At 40.2% G+C, this 18,326-nt stretch overlaps 1 protein-coding gene across 13 annotated transcripts in view; it reads right to left on the reverse strand.

The window, feature by feature from the left end:
• The window catches only part of LOC124616783 (FK506-binding protein 5), a 215,240-nt gene that overhangs the window by 80,468 nt on the left and 116,446 nt on the right, over window positions 1–18,326 (reverse strand). For all 13 annotated transcript variants that reach the window (XM_047145194.1, XM_047145189.1, XM_047145187.1 and 10 more), the window contains one exon: window positions 8,452–8,641. In XM_047145194.1, the coding sequence (XP_047001150.1) occupies window positions 8,452–8,641 (190 nt within the window). The remainder of the gene's footprint in view (window positions 1–8,451; window positions 8,642–18,326) is intronic.

The raw sequence follows: 18,326 nt of genomic DNA on the forward strand, positions 1-18,326 counted from the left end.
TGGAAAAACTGGTAGAAGCGGACCTCGGGGAAGATCAGTTTGGATTCCGTAGAAATGTTGGAACACGTGAGGCAATACTAACCTTACGACTTATCTTAGAAGAAAGATTAAGAAAAGGCAAACCTATGTTTCTAACATTTGTAGACTTAGAGAAAGCTTTTGACAACGTTAACTGGAATACTCTCTTTCAAATTCTGAAGGTGGCAGGGGTAAAATACAGGGAGCGAAAGGCTATTTACAATTTGTACAGAAACCAGATGGCAGTTATAAGAGTCGAGGGGCATGAAAGGGAAGCAGTGGTTGGGAAAGGAGTGAGACAGGGTTATAGCCTCTCCCCGATGTTATTCAATCTGTATATTGAGCAAGCAGTAAAGGAAACAAAAGAAAAATTCGGAGTAGGTATTAAAATTCATGGAGAAGAAATAAAAACTTTGAGGTTCGCCGATGACATTGTAATTCTGTCAGAGACAGCAAAGGACTTGGCAGAGCAGTTGAACGGAATGGACAGTGTCTTGAAAGGAAGATATAAGATGAACATCAACAAAAGCAAAACGAGGATAATGGAATGTAGTCAAATTAAATCGGGTGATGCTGAGGGGATTAGATTAGGAAATGAGACACTTAAAATAGTAAAGGAGTTTTGCTATTTAGGGAGTAAAATAACTGATGATGGTCGAAGTAGAGAGGATATAAAATGTAGACTGGCAATGGCAAGGAAATCGTTTCTGAAGAAGAGAAATTTGTTAACATCGAGTATAGATGTAAGTGTCAGGAAATCGTTTATGAAAGTATTTGTATGGAGTGTAGCCATGTATGGAAGTGAAACATGGACGATAACCAGTTTGGACAAGAAGAGAATAGAAGCTTTCGAAATGTGGTGCTACAGAAGAATGCTGAAGATAAGGTGGGTAGATCACGTAACTAATGAGCAGGTATTGAATAGGATTGGGGAGAAGAGAAGTTTGTGGCACAACTTGACTAGAAGAAGGGATCGGTTGGTAGGACATGTTTTGAGGCATCAAGGGATCACACATTTAGCATTGGAGGGCAGCGCGGAGGGTAAAAATCGTAGAGGGAGACCAAGAGATGAATACAGTAAGCAGATTCAGAAGGATGTAGGTTGCAGTAGGTACTGGGAGATGAAGAAGCTTGCACAGGATAGAGTAGCATGGAGAGCTGCATCAAACCAGTCTCAGGACTGAAGACCACAACAACAACAACCAATGAATGGTCATGATAATGTTACAGAACAGTGCAAGTTATCTATTATGATACCACCATTCTGAAACTAGTTCTATGTATTTATTTTATCCAAATTTTCTAAAAGTAATTGTTTTTATAAAGTTGGGAAAAAAACTTGTTTTGTGCTTGGTATTTTTCAAAAATGCCTTGTGTGAATGAAGAATAAGACATACATCTGAAATTATTTTGCAACCGGGCTAGCAAAAAATCTAAATATTGTTCATTGTTTGGTACAGCAATTTTGCTTCAAATCTGTAACTAGCGCATGGTGCATGAATAGATTTCCGTAATTTTTGTGTCCATCACCTACACTCAATCTCACTTATTATACTGTCATCCTTTTTTAATATAACTTTTCATTTTCCTAAATTCCCTATAGTAGATTCTCTAATCTAAATATCTCCCCATCTTTAGTTTTCTTTTATAGGCACTTTTCCAACAGCTAGTGTAATCACCATTTAGGAATCATTTTCTGTTTTCATTTTCTAAATGTTGTTTTATTAATTGAGGGCACCGTGGAAAAAATGAGGTAAATCCATTTAATTCAGAAATGAGTTTATGGCATGTTCTGATGGCCAGCCATTGGTACTACAAGGCAGTTAAAATGATTTTTAAATATTGTGATAAGTCACTGAGATACATAAGGCTTCACTACAGTGGTAATGGAAAGAATGTTCTAAGTCTGTCTTCACACAGAAAGAATGAGGCAAGTCCAAGGTTTCAGTGTTTGCATTACAAGTGTTCGAGCAGTTGGCTTGTGAATGCTAACATCACCAGTTGAGTTTCTTACTCCGTGTTTTGCCTTAGAGTAATGTTGTTTAGTGTGAAGTGTAATTATAGTGTGGTCTTCTTAGGATCTTTAAAATGTGTGGAACATCACAAGATGAATGTGAGAAGCCACCAGTTAATCAATCAGCTAAAGAGAGAAGAATTGGTAATGTTTGTAGAGACCTCAGGAGAATGTGTGATGAGTTAGGCAGTGACTGTAAATGCCCATTGCTGAAGTTTTTCATATAAATCAAACCCCATGAATGAGAAGAGCTTTAATTTCTTAGGTAACTGGAATGATCTATCTTCCTACATAAACCAAAATTTCATTCAAGTTATCATTTCATTTGATTCTTACAATACAACGGAAACAGAAATCTTTCCATTATATACTACTAATCAAATGAAATGATACCAAGAACGAAATTCTTGTTGCCAAAAGGCTTTCTGAAGGATACTAGAATCTCCCAAAGACAAAATATGCATGCATGATAAACAGCCTTGGAAACAATTCAACGAAAAGGAAGCAGCCTTTATAAACCACACAGGTGCGTTTAAGGGAAGAAAAAGCCACTACAGCATGGAAAAGACAAACAGAATTTACCTTCCAGAAGAAGAACTATCAATAACAAAATGCCTTGAATTAAATGAAGGAAAATATTCTTAACGTCTGTTACAAATGAAACATATCGGAAAATATTTAAAAGCAAATTCAACTTTGGTTTGAGAAAAAGAAAACTACAGCAGAGTTACCAAAAGACTGAGTTAATGCTTTTGAAACTGCAAAAGGTGAAGCCAAGGTCTTACAAAGTCATTCCTGCTTAACAAGAAATTGTATGAGATCGGACAACCTTTCTAACAGTGTGTTACGAAGCTAAGTGTTCTTTCAAGAAAAGACCGCTCAGAGAAGCCCTGGTTTTGAAGCAGGAAAAGCTGTTCGAATACAGGACTACTTACGATGGAACCTGGAAACTAGTAGATCTGGAACGTTAGGTAGTCTACAAATAGATGTCATGCCAATCAACACTAGGGTCCTAACAAATTGTTATGGACTTATCAAGTATATAATAGTAAGTGTTTTGGTTATAATAGAGGGAAACATTCCACGTAGGAAATATATATCTAAAAACAAAGATGATTTGACTTACCAAATGAAAGTGCTGGCAGGTCGACAGACACACAAACATACACACAAAATTCAAGCTTTCGCAACAAACTGTTGCCTCATTAGGAAAGAGGGAAGGAGAGGGAAAGACGAAAGGAAGTGGGTTTTAAGGGAGAGGGTAAGGAGTCATTCTAGTCCCGGGAGCGGAAAGACTTACCTTTGGGGGAAAAAAGGACGGGTATACACACACACACACACACACACACACACACACACACACACACACACACATATCCATCCACACATATACAGACACAAGCAGACATATTTAAAGACAAAGAGTTTGGGCAGAGATGTCAGTCGAGGCAGAAGTGCAGAGGCAAAGATGTTGTTGAATGACAGGTGAGGTATGAGTGGCGGCAACTTGAAATTAGCGGAGATTGAGGCCTGGTGGATAACGCGAAGAGAGGATATATTGAAGAGCAAGTTCCCATCTCCGGAGTTCGGATAGGTTGGTGTTAGTGGGAAGTATCCAGATAACCCGGACGGTGTAACACTGTGCCAAGATGTGCTGGCCGTGCACCAAGGCATGTTTAGCCACAGGGTGATCCTCATTACCAATAAACACTGTCTGCCTGTGTCCATTCATGCGAATGGACAGTTTGTTGCTGGTCATTCCCACATAGAATGCGTCACAGTGTAGGCAGGTCAGTTGGTAGATCACGTGGGTGCTTTCACACGTGGCTCTGCCTTTGATCGTGTACACCTTCCGGGTTACAGGACTGGAGTAGGTGGTGGTGGGAGGGTGCATGGGACAGGTTTTACACCGGGGGCTGTTACAAGGGTAGGAGCCAGAGGGTAGCGAAGGTGGTTTGGGGATTTCATAGGAATGAACTAAGAGGTTACGAAGGTTAGGTGGACGGCGGAAAGACACCTCTTAGTTCATCCCTATGAAATCCCCAAACCACCTTCCCTACCCTCTGGCTCCTACCCTTGTAACCGCCCCCGGTGTAAAACCTGTCCCATGCACCCTCCCACCACCACCTACTCTCCAGTCCTGTAACCAGGAAGGTGTACACGATCAAAGGCAGAGCCACGTGTGAAAGCACCCGCGTGATCTACCACCTGACCTGCCTACACTGTGACGCATTCTATGTGGGAATGACCAGCAACAAACTGTCCATTCGCATGAATGGACACAGGCAGACAGTGTTTGTTGGTAATGAGGATCACCCTGTGGCTAAACATGCCTTGGTGCACGGCCAGCATATCTTGGCACAGTGTTACACCGTCCGGGTTATCTGGATACTTCCCACTAACACCAACCTATCCGAACTCCGGAGATGGGAACTTGCTCTTCAATATATCCTCTCTTCCCGTTATCCACCAGGCCTCAATCTCCGCTAATTTCAAGTTGCCGCCACTCATACCTCACCTGTCATTCAACAACATCTTTGCCTCTGCACTTCTGCCTCGACTGACATCTCTGCCCAAACTCTTTGTTTTTAAATATGTCTGCTTGTGTCTGTATATGTGTGGATGGATATGTGTGTGTGTGTGTGTGTGTGTGTGTGTGTGTGTGTGTGTGTGTGTGTGTGCGAGTGTATACCCGTCCTTTTTTCCCCCAAAGGTAAGTCTTTCCGCTCCCGGGATTGGAATGACTCCTTACCCTCTCCCTTAAAACCCACTTCCTTTCGTCTTTCCCTCTCCTTCCCTCTTTCCTGATGAGGCAACAGTTTGTTGCGAAAGCTTGAATTTTGTGTGTATGTTTGTGGTTGTTTGTGTGTCTGTCGACCTGCCAGCACTTTCATTTGGTAAGTCAAATCATCTTTGTTTTTAGATATATACTAAGTGTTTTGTAACATGAAACTTTTTGTAAGGTAAATCAAGAAATTTTTGCAAATAATTTTCAGAGTTCCTGTCAATATCTTATGAGAAATATGCAGACCTTCAAGAGTTTAAACAGATTTGTGATCACTGCCAATCTACCACATAATGAACCAAAATCTAAGACTAAGAAAAAGAAACCTCCAAAGCTAGACAACCCAAAGACGAGACAAAAGCCTAACACAGTGATGGATATACCACGATCTTTTCATGGCAACAATGTACTTTCTCTGCATGCTTTGCCATTCTAATCACATAATTTCAATTGTTATTTTTTCTAATTTAGTTCCTCTACAATCATTAAATTAAGACATTATAATTATGTTGGTTAGCCTCGATTGGAATGTTGTTGGTTTTTTTTCCCCTTGAAAGTTCAAATTTCCTCTCCCAAAATATGTACAAAATGTAACTTAGGCAGTTTCTTCAATGGGCTCTTCAACTGATACCTACATTGTAGCATCATCCCTGCTTAGTTCACTCCTCTGGCTGTCAAAACCGAAGCCATGGTTAAGTAAAAGCAGTTTGCTTAAATTTAAATAATATTTGTAAGTCCTTGTTGTTGTTGTGGTCTTCAGTCCAGAGACTGGTTTGCTGCAGCTGTCCATGCTACTCTAACCTGTGCAAGCTTCTTCATCTCTGAGTAACTACTGCAACCTACATCCTTCTGAATCTGCTTAGTGTATCCATCTCTTGGTCTGCCTTTATGACTTTTACCCTCCATTCTTCCCTCCAGTACTAAATTGGTGATCCCTTAATAACGTGTCCAACTGATCGATCCCTTCTTCTAGTCAAGTTGTGCCACAAATTCCTCTTCTCCCCAATTCTGTTCAGTACTTCCTCATTAGTTACGTGATTTATGCATCTAGTCTTCAGCATTTTTCTGTAGCAGCACATTTTGAAAGCTTCTACTCTCTTCTTGTCTAGACTGTTTATCATCCATTTTTCACTTCTATACATGGCTAAGTTCCATACAAGTACTTTTAGAAAGGAATTCATGACACTTAAATCTATACTCGATGTTAACAAATTTCTCTTTGTCAGAAACAGTTTCCTTGCGAAAGCCAGTCTACATTATATATCCTCTCTACTCCGACCATCACCCGTTATTTTGCTCCCCAAATAACAAAACTCGTTTACTGCTATAAGTGTCTCATTTCCTAATCTAATACCTCCAGCATCACCTGATTTAATATGACTACATTCCATTATCCTTGTCTTGCTTTTGTTGATGTTCATCGCATATCCACCTTTCAAGATACTGTCCATTCCATTCAGCTGCTCTTCCAGGTTCTTTACTGGCTCTGACAGAATTACATCATCATCAGCAAACCTAAAAGTTTTTTTTCTTCTCCATGGATTTTAATTCTTTCCTTTACTGATTGCTCAATATACAGACTGGATAACATTGAGGATAGGCTACAACCCTGTGTCTCACTCCCTTCTCAACTACTGCATCCCTTTCAAGTCCCTCGTTCTTATACTTGCCATCTGGTTTCTGTACAAATTGTAAATAGCCTTTCGCTCCCTGTGTTTTACCCTTGCCACCTTTAGAATTTGAAAGAGAGTATTACGGTCAACATAGTCAAAACCTTCCTCTAAGCCTATAATTGCTAGAAATGTAGGTTTACCTTTCCTTAATCTACCTTCTAAGAGAAGTCATAGGGTAAGTATTGCCTCATGTGTTTCTACGTTTCTATAAAATCCGAACTAATCTTTTCCAAGGTCAGCTTCTACCAGTTTTTCTATTTGTCTGTAAGGAATTCATGTTAGTATTTTGCAACTGTTACTTATTAAGCTGATAGTTCGATCATTTTCACACCTGCTATCTTGGAATTGGAATTATTATACTTGTCTTGAAGTATGAGGGTATTTCACCTGTCTCATACATCTTGCTCACCAGATGGTAGAGTTTTGTCAGGACTGGCTCTCCCAAGGCTATCAGTAGTTCTAATGGAATGTTGTCTACTCCCGAGGCCTTATTTCGACTTGGATCTTTCAGTGTTCTGTCAAATTCTTCACTCAGTATCATATCTCCCATTTCATCTCCACGTACCTCCTCTTCCTTTTCCAATATGTTGCCCTCAAGTAACTTGCACTTGTGTAGACCCTCTATATACTCCTTCCACCTTTCTTTTTTTCCTTCTTTGCTTAAAACCGATTTTCCATCTCAGCTCTAGATATTCATATGGTGGTTCTCTTTTCTCCAAAGGTCTCTTTAATTTGCCTGTAAGCAGTATCTATCTACCCTTAGTGATATATGCCTCTACATCCTTGCATTTGTCCTCTAGCCATCCCTGCTTAGTCATTTTGCACTTCCCATCGATCTCATTTTTGAGACGTTTGTATTCCTTTTCCCTGCTTCATTACTGCATTTTTATGTTTTCTCTTTTCATCAATTAAATTCAATATCTCTTCTGTTACACAAGGATTTTTGCTAGCCCTCATCTTTTTGCCTACTTGATTCTCTGCTGCCTTCACTATTTCATCTCTCAAAGCTACCCAATTCTTCTTCTACTGTATCTTTTCCCCTGTTCTTGTCAACTATTCCCTACAGCTCTCTCCGAAACTCTCCACAATATCTGGTTTGGCCGAAAATTATTGTCTATGTCAATTCAGTGCAGTCATTCCCAGATAAACAGATAGGAAAATGTTATGACTACAACTAAAGCAGTTTTGTACATACAGATGCAACAATGTTCAAATGGTTCAAATAGCTCTGAGCACTATGGGACTCAACTGCTGAGGTCATTAGTCCCCTAGAACTTAGAACTAGTTAAACCTAACTAACCTAAGGACATCACAAACATCCATGCCCGAGGCAGGATTCGAACCTGCGACCATAGCGGTCTTGCGTTTCCAGACTGCAGCGCCTTTAACCGCACGGCCACTTCGGCCGGCCGCAACAATGTTCTGAGAACACTCTGAATAACCACTATGGCATTTGGAGCTCTTGGGCTTCATTCAGCTTTGGATAAGCACTGCATGGACACTCTCCTTGATCAGCAGAGAGTCATTTGCACCCTCTGCTATTTCTTTTTAATATTCTACCTCTGCCTAAAACCTTCCTTCTTTCCCTTTTTGTGTCAAATGTCTTCTGATGCAGACTTTCAAGCCCATTTTGCACTGCAGTGAGAGAAACTCACAAATCAAGATATCACTAAATATTAAGAAAAGGAACAACTCACTGGGTAGTAGAGGTACTGAGTAATTGATAGGTATGCAAACGAGACTGATAACTTTGCTTGCTATTTTTTGGATGAAATCTTCTTTTTCAAGGTAGAGGGCGCATGCACACACACACACACACACACACACACACACACACACACCTGTACAGTTAAACTGGCTGAATACATACTATTTCCTTTGCATATGATTTGTTAGCATCCTGAAGATGATTTATTTCTTTTCTTAATATACAATTAAAAATTACTGTATCAAAAATTTACCTTCATTCCGTTGCACCACTACTTCCTCTACCCTGTCATCTTTCCCTTCTTCTGCCTCTGCCTCCTCTTCCTCCTCCTCCTCTTCTTCTTCTTCTTCTTCTTCCTCCTCCTCCTCCTCTTCTTCTTCCTCTTCCTCTTCAGCTTCAATCACATTAACTCTTACTGCCCGAACAGTATCATCATTCTTTGGCTGCAAGGAAATGGAAAACAAAAGCATATAAGACCTCCTTATTTCTGTTTTGTTTAATATTAAACTGCACAACAATAAACACATGCAAATAACTGTTTCTATAGGGCATGTGGGTACTGTAATGGTTCAATCTGGGTGACTTCATTAGATAGATTAGATAAGTTGTAGGGTCAGTATTGCCTCGCATGTTCCAACATTTCTACAGAATCCAAACTGATCTGTCCCGAGGTTGGCTTCTACCAGTTTTTCCATTTGTCTGTATGGAATTCGTGTCAGTATTTTGCAGCCATGGCTTATTAAACTGATAGCTCAGTAATTTTCACACCTGCCAACACCTGCTTACCTTGGGATTGGAATTATTATATTCTTCTTGATGTCTGAGGGTATTTCGCATGACTCGTACATCTTCCTCACCAGATGGCAGAGTTTTGTCATGGTTGACTCTCCAAGGCTATCAGTATTTCTAATGGAATGTTTCCTACTCCTGGGGCCTTGTTTCGACTCCGATGTTTCAGTGCTCTGCCAAATTCCTCACACAGTATCATATCTCCCATTTCATCTTCATCTACATCCTCTTCCATTTCCATGATATTACCCTCAAGTACATCACCCTTGTATAGACACTCTATATACTCCTGCCACATTTCCATATTCCCTCCTTTGCTTAGATCTGGTTCTCCACATGAGCTCTTGATATGCATACAGGTAGTTCTCTTTTCTCGAAAGGTCGTTTTAATTTTCCTGTAGGCTGTATCCCATAGTGATATATGCCTCTACATCTTTACATTTGTCCTCTAGCCATCCCTGCTTAGCCATGAATGAGGAATGAAAGAGGAAGCCGCCTGGTAGAATTTTGCACAGAGCATAACTTGATCATACCTAACACTTGGTTTAAGAATCATGAAAGAAGGTTGTATACGTGGAAGAGGCCTCGAGACACTGGAAGATTTCAGATAGATTATATAACGGTTAGACAGAGATTTAGGAACCAGGTTTTAAATTGGAAGACATATCCAGGAACAGATGTGGACCCTGACCACAATTTATTGGTTATGAACTCTAGATTAAATCTGAAGAAACTGCAAAAAGGTGGCATTTTAAGGATATGGGATGGGTTGTGAGTTGTTCTTGGGTAGCTCAGGTGGTAAAGCACTTGCCCACGAAAGGTAAAGGTCCCGAGTTCGAGTCTTGGTCCAGCACACGGTTTTATCTGCCAGGAAGTTTCATATCAGAGCACTCTCCACTGCAGAGTGAAAATCTCATTCTGGTAACAAACTATATGTGCAGTTTAATTAAGTGGAATGTTGGAATTCTTCTACCTAACTTCAAATCATGAAAGGCCAATTATCATTTTCATATGTATACTTAGTCTGTACATTGAGCACGTTGTAAAGTAAATAAAGGCGAAATTTGGAAGGGGAATTAAAGTTTAGAGGGACACAAGGCTTAATGGAAATAGTTATGCAGACACGCAGGGCTGCATCAAACTATTTCTCTGCTGAAGTTTGCAACAACATATGCTGTTTGGCATTGCAGTTTCTCAAAAGGGCCAGTTTTGCCTTTTAGGGAATAGTGCATTTTAAAAATAGACCTGACTCTCCATTTTATAATGTTCAGGCTAGTTTTGTTTCTCCATGGTAGAAATAGCTTAAGCAGTCACTGTATAAATGTGCAGAGTTACTGTGTAAGACAAATTCTGGCAATGGTTACTAGCTGAAATTGATAATTCCTGTAAGTCTTACAGTAAATGCAAAAGAAATTGTAGGAAACAGAAACTTTAAAAAAAACCATCAGGGTAGTACAGGTAACTGAAAATGTGTTGAAAAAGATGAAAGAGCAAAGAAAATGGAAGAATGTTGAGAACAGGGGAGGAAAAATGATGAATGGGAAACTGTGTAATGAATTATGAAGAGAAACAGAACATGCACTAGAAAAATGGATGAAAGGGAAATGCGAGAAGATAGTGGAAGAAGGAAAGTACAAAATTATGCTCACATCAGCTAGGGAGACAGTTTTTCAGACTATGAACAGAAAGATTTATATGCACCCTGAAAGTCTGGATGGCATAATAAGCAAAGAACCACAAGAGGTGTTAACGAGAAGGCGAAATGTGTGTGGTATCTGTCTGAGATGGATCAAAGATCAACCAGTACAAAGGGTAAAGAAGAGACAAATGTTTCATATGATGAAAAAGAGTATAGTATTTTGAATGAAGAAGTGCAAAAAGCACCTAACGAGACAAAAAAAAAACCAAGGTATGTGGAATTGACGAATTGCTAGTAGAAGTGATTGAGAGCTGGGTAGGTAAGTGGAGAAGCAATATAGTTCACCTTTGTAATGAGATATACAAAATGGGAAAACGACAAGAGGACTCTGTAATGGTACCAATTGAGAAAAAGAAGAATACCATGAAGTGTGCAGAACACTGGACTGTTATGGAGCCAAAATATTATTGAGACTGCTGAACAAAAAGTTGTATGGAAAGCTAAATCGGCACACTGCAGAGTGACAGTATGGATTTAGAAATGGTAAAGGAACAAGAGAGACAATTGGGCTACTGAGAAGTATAGGAGAGAGAGGTATATTAAGAGAGGTAATTTATACTATATTTTTAGATTTAGAAAACGCTTTTTACAGATAACAATAGATCATGTTGTTGAGTGTTTTGTAGAATAAAGGAGAAGCTATTAGTACAAAATTTATATTTATAACAAAAGATAAGAGTAAGTGTTGGGAATGAAATGTCTGAGGAAAGCATGATTGGAAGGAGAGTGAGACAAAACTGCAATTTTTGCTATTGTTCTTTAACATCTGAAGATCTAAACTTTGTGATCATGCCCTGAAGATCATGCAACATCAACCTGTCAGAATGTCACCCTCTGCCACATGGCATCGTGGATGTGGTGTGTAGAGTCATGGGGTCACATCGCTCTCCCTCTCATTGTCAACTTTTCAGACCTTGGAGCCACTACTTCTCAGTCAAGTAGCTTCTGAGTTGGCATCAAAAGACTGTGTGCACCCTCTTCCATTTCTCTCACCAAGCCAAAATCCCTGGCAGTACCATGCACTGAACCGGATTCTTCGCATGAGTCACTCTTGCTGACTGCTCAACTATGTTGGTGGACTCTTTAACATCTATCTATAAGAAATTATTGAGAAATGCCTATACAATAATTTATTATGTCAGATCACCCAATTATTACAAGTATCCATATTACTGGTTTCAGAAAATCATTAGCATCTTTAGATGTGATAATTTATCCACAAACAGTATGCTATGATTACATGACACTGTTAAAACCATGCCTCACATGTCAATTGTTGACAAGGCTGGTGGTGTGTCCCTGCTGTGGAAGAATATGCTTGGAACATCAAAGCAGTTGAGCACAGCACCACTAGAAACGACAAGTGAGCAAACATGACAGTGTTACAATTCCTGTATTGGGCAGCAGACAGTTCAGAGCATGAAGCCAGTGCCTGGGAAGAGAATGGGCAGCTGCTGGCTGACAACACAAGGATAGCAGCGCTGAATGCTCTTGGGCCAGACCAGCTGTTTCCGTTTTGGCTCTTGGGTGGACTGTTCTTGGATGCTTGCTGAGAGCAGTGAAATGTCTGGAGTTTGGAGCTGGGGTCATGGACAGCTGCTGGATGACAGCATACAGACAATGGTGCCAAGCACACAAGGATAAACTGTTTGGAGTTGTTAGGTTCTGAGAAAACTGTTGAAAGCTGTGGCACAGCCTAGTCTGGAAGTTTACACTTGCTGGGCTGAGTGGCAGTGGTAGCCGTTAACACTGACAGAGTGATTCCAAAACACATGAAGTGTGGCCAAGATCATATATTTCTGGTTCCCAGGAAGACTGTGTCTGGATTGCATAGGTGTAACTGTGACTAGTGCTGTGTGCACTAAAATATGTCAATAACATCTGCATCATTCTGTCACATTTATTGAATATTATACAATATTTTAGTGATGTTCAGTATGCATATAACTAGAATTTATACATAATGACAAAACTATTCATTGCTGAATATCACAATGATTTGCTGAAACCATAAATGTGAATGTTTGTAGTAACAGGCAATCCTGACATAATAAATCATTAAATGAGCATTTATAAGTCACAAACTTCCATTTAACATTTAACAATATGGCAAAAGTGGAGTCTGTATTGGAGGAAACAGAATAACATAGGTACAATTTGCAGGTGATATGACATTACTAACTGGAAGTGAAAGTAACATAAACAAAGTGCTAAAAAATTTTAATGAGATGGTAAGAAAAGCAAAGTGCAAGATGGTTGGCAAAGGTGGAAACTAGTTAATATAAAGATATGATAAACTGAAATTAATCAAGTGACAGCTTCCAACTATCTAAGAAGATTTAAAGTGCCACCAGGAGGTCAAAACCCTAGTTATGGTAGCTAAGGCAGTTTTCAATAGAAAGAGCAACTTATTATTTGGAAAGCTCAGGAAAAGACTAACTAAGTGCGTTGTCTGGAGAGTCGCTCTCTATGGACCTGAAACATGGACAATGAGGATATAGGGCTGAAGGAGGATGGAATCATTTTAGAAGTGAGCATGGAGGAGGATGGTAAGAATACACTATGTGATCAAAAGTATCCGGACACCTGGCCGAAAAGACTTACAAGTTTGTGGTGCACTCCATCGGTAATGCTGGAATTCAATATGTGGTTGGACCACCCTTAACCTTGATGACAGCTTCCACTCTCACAGGCATACGTTCAATCAGGTGCTGGAAGGTTTCTTGGGGAATAGCAGCCCATTTTTCACGGAGTGCTCCGAGGAGGAGCGGTATTGATGTCGGTCAGTGAGGCCTGGCATGTAGTCAGCATTCCAAAATATCCCAAAGGTGTTCTACAGGATTCAGATCAGGACTCTGTGTAGGCCAGTCCATTACAGGGATATTATTGTCATTTAACCACTCCACCACAGGCTGTGCATTACGAACAGGTGATCGATTGTGTTGAAAGATGCAATCGCCACTCACGAATTGCTCTTCAACAGTGGGAAGCAAGAAGGTGCTTAAAACTTATAACATCAATGTAGGCCTGTGCTATGATAGTGCCATGGAAAACAACAAGGGGTGCAAACCCCCTCCATGAAAAACACGACCACACCATAACATCATTGCGTCCGAATTTTACAGCTGGTACTTCACACGCTGGCAGATGATGTTCACTAGGCATTTGCCATACCCACACCCTGCCATCGGATCGCCACATTGTATACCGTGATTCGTCACTCCACACAACATTTTCTCACAGTTCAATTGTCCAATGTTTATGCTCCTTACACCAAGTGAGGGGTTGTTTGGCATTTACTGGGATGATGTGTGACTTATTAGCAGCTGCTCGACCATGAAATCCAAGTTTTCTCACCTCCTGCCTAACTGTCATAGTACTTGCAGCGGATCCTGATGCAGTTTGGAATCCCTGTGTGATGGTCTGGATAGATGTCTGCATATTACACATTACGAGCCTCTTCAACTCTCGCGGGCTCTGTCAGTCAACAGACGAGGTCCGCCTTTACGCTTTCGTGCTGTACGTATCCCTTCACATTTCCACTTCACTATCACATCTGAAACAGTGGACCTCGGGATGTTTAGGAGTGTGGAAATCTCGCGTACAGATGTGTGACACAAGTGACGCCCAATCACCTGATCACATTGTAAGTCCGTGAGTTCCATGGAGCACCCCATTCTGCTCTCTCACAATGTCTAATGACTACTGAGGTCGCTGATATGGATTACCTAGCAGTAGGTGGCAGCAAAATGCACCTAATATGAAAAACATATGTTTCTGGGAGTGTTTGGATACTTTTGATCACATAGTGTATGTGGGTATGAAGAGTGACTAATGAAGAGGTGCAGGAATGAATAGGAGAGAAAAAGACTATTTGAAGTTATAAGAAAAAGAAAGAGGAATTGACTGGGTCACATGTTGCAATAGGACTAGTTTATGGTGAATGATTTGGAAGGATTAGCATGTAGGAGAAGTGTGACAGGAAGGGGAAGACCCAAGATGACTGACAGCAACGGAAATGGAAGCCATGTGGACATGAAGAGAGCATTAGAAGACAGGAGGACATGGAGAACAACTGTGAGAAGACAGCCTTTGGGCATACAGTAATAATAATAATTAATAATAATAATAATAATAATAACAATAATAATGTACTAAGCTCCTTTAGAGAAAAAAAGGAAAATAAGAAGGGAATAAGATGAAGTTGCATTAATTGTTACAATTTGGGATTGGCATGCTATTCAGAAAACTGCTAAGAATCCTATAATAAGTGTAGCCTTCTTATAGTATATCTTTTCTGAAGTAAGATGCCCTTCACGAATATTATAGCTTTTGTAGGTCCAGTTGTAACATGGGAAAATAATGATGCATTTTGAGCCCACAAAGATTCAATAGGCCTGAATTCAAAAGTGCACGTGTAAGTGGATGTGTAACCTAACATTGCACTCTCCTTTAGAAACATTACTACCATAGCTTAGAATTATGTATGATTTTTCTATGTAGTTCTGCAGCTTTCATTTTCATTTTGTTATTTACTATCATAATTGCTGTCACTTGTACGAGGGCAGTTCAATAAGTAATGCAACACATTTTTTTTCTGAAACAGGGGTTGTTTTATTCAGCATTGAAATACACCAGGTTATTCCCCAATCTTTTAGCTACACAACACTATTTTTCAACGTAATCTCCATTCAATGCTACGGCCTTACGCCACCTTGAAATGAGGACCTGTATGCCTGCACGGTACCATTCCACTGGTCGATGTCGGAGCCAACGTCGTACTGCATCAATAACTTCTTCATCATCCACGTAGTGCCTCCCACGGATTGCGTCCTTCATTGGGCCAAACATATGGAAATCCGACGGTGCGAGATCGGGGCTGTAGGGTGCATGAGGAAGAATAGTCCACTGAAGTTTTGTGAGCTCCTCTCGGGTGCGAAGACTTGTGTGAGGTCTTGCGTTGTCATGAAGAAGGAGAAGTTCGTTCAGATTTTTGTGCCTACGAACACGCTGAAGTCGTTTCTTCAATTTCTGAAGAGTAGCACAATACACTTCAGAGTTGATCGTTTGACCATGGGGAAGGACATCAAACAGAATAACCCCTTCAGCGTCCCAGAAGACTGTAACCATGACTTTACCGGCTGAGGGTAGGGGAGTGGGTGTGGCGCCACTCCATTGATTGCCGTTTTGTTTCAGGTTCGAAGTGATGAACCCATGTTTCATCGCCTGTAACAATCTTTGACAAGAAATTGTCACCCTCAGCCACATGGCGAGCAAGCAATTCCGCACAGATGGTTCTCCTTTGCTCTTTATGGTGTTCGGTTAGACAACGAGGGACCCAGCGGGAACAAACCTTTGAATATCCCAACTGGTGAACAATTGTGACAGCACTACCAACAGAGATGTCAAGATGAGCACTGGGTTGTTCGATGGTGATCCGTCGATCATCTCGAACGAGTGTGTTCGCACGCTCCGCCATTGCAGGAGTCACAGCTGTGCATGGCCGGCCCGCATGCGGGAGATCAGACAGTCTTGCTTGACCTTGCGGCGATGATGACACACGCTTTGCCCAACGACTCACCGTGCTTTTGTCCACTGCCAGATCACCGTAGACATTCTGCAAGCGCCTATGAATATCTGAGATGCCCTGGTTTTCCGCCAAAAGAAACTCGATCACTGCCCGTTGTTTGCAACGCACATCCGTTATAGACGCCATTTTAACAGCTCCGTACAGCGCTGCCACCTGTCAGAAGTCAATGAAACTATACGAGACGAAGCGGGAATGTTTGAAAATATTCCACAAGAAATTTCCGGTTTTTTCAACCAAAATTGGCCGAGAAAAAAAATGTGTTGCATTACTTATTGAACTGCCCTCGTAACTATTTCATCTTAATCTTGAGCCTTGGTCTGGCATTTAATTAACTAAAACTAGTAAGAAGAGCTTGGTTAACATGGAATTCCTTTTTCCTACACGTGACGACAAAGGATGACTACTCTCTACTGAGTGGCATTTCTGTCTAATACCTTAATTACATTACATAAGACTAAATAAAAATTTGGCTGTTCAGAATTTATGGCTCATATTTCTGCAATAAATCCAACATTTCCTCAGTCTTCTTTTTATTGCTTTACTTTTCTTTCATTTTGAATGATTGTTTGGCACATGTGTTGCATGAATCCTACTTTTCTAGCAATTGTAGAATTACAGAAAACTTTTGACTAGGTTGACTGTAATACTCTCTTTCAAATTCTGAAGGTGACAGGGGTCAAATACAGGGAGCGAAAGGCTATTTACAATTTGTACAGAAACCAGATGGCAGTTATAAGAATCGAGGGGCTTGAAAGGGAAGCAGTGGTTGAGAAGGGAGTGAGACACAGGGTTGTAACCTATCCTCGATGTTATTCAATCTGTATACTGACCAAGCAGTGAAGGAAACAAAATAAGAAATTCAGAGTAGGAATTAAAATCCATGGAGAATATAAAAAACTTTGAAGTTTGCCAATGACATTGTAATTCTGTCAGAGACAGCAAATGACCTGGAAGAGCAACTGAATGGAATGGACAGTGTCTTGAAAGGAGGATATAAGATGAACATCAACAAAAACAAAATTAGGATAATGGACTGTAGCTGCATTAAATCAGGTGATTCTGAGGGAAATAGATTAGGAAATGAGACACTTAAAGCAGTAGATGAGTTTTGCTATTTGAGGAGCAAATTAACTGATGATGTTCGAAGTAGAGAGGATATAAAATGTAGACTGGAATGGCAAGGAAAGAATTTCTGAAGAAGAGAAATTTGTTAACATCACGTATCGATTTAAGTGTCAGGAAGCCCTTTCTGAAAGTATTTGTATGGAGTGTAGCCATGTATGGAAGTGGAATATTGGCGATAAATTGTTTAGAAGCTTTCGAAATGTGGTGCTACAGAAGAATGCTGAAGATTAGATGGGTAGATCGTGTAACTAATGAGGTGGTACCGAATAGAATTGTGGAGAAGAGGAACTTGTGGTACAACTTGACTCGAAGAAGGGATCGTTTGGTAGAACACATTCTGAGGCATCAACGGATCACCAATTTAATATCGTACAGAAGTGTGGAGGGTAAAAATTATAGCAGGAGACCAAGGGATGAATACACTAAGCGGATTCAGAAGGATGTAGGTTGCAGTAGTTACTCATAGATGAAGAAGCTTGCAGCAGATAGGATAGCATGGACAGCTGCATCAAACCAGTCTCTAGACTGAAGACCCTAACAACAACAACAACAACATAGTTTGTTCCGTTAAATTAAGATTGAATATTTGAGCTTGAGTAACACTTCATTCCATTTAGTGATGTTAGCCAAACAGCAATGCCCAACTCTAACTATGAAACAAAAGTTTTCAATATTATCAATTCTATTCACACCAACTGGAAAAAATGAGAGGGGGGGGGGGGGATAATAGTAATAATTAATTTATGCAAAATATATCATGAGAAAGTGAGTAAGTTCCAATTATTCACGTGTTAATAACAAATAGATGCTGTAATTTCCTTAGTTACTGATTAGGCATATTTCATAATCTGAAAAATGAGCCAATGGCAATAAGCAGTTGCAGGTGTTTCCATGAGATAGCTCAAGATGCTTTTAGTACAATGAC

Source organism: Schistocerca americana, chromosome 5, assembly GCF_021461395.2.
Source record: "Schistocerca americana isolate TAMUIC-IGC-003095 chromosome 5, iqSchAmer2.1, whole genome shotgun sequence".
In the NCBI taxonomy this organism is placed as follows: Eukaryota; Metazoa; Arthropoda; class Insecta; order Orthoptera; family Acrididae; genus Schistocerca; species Schistocerca americana.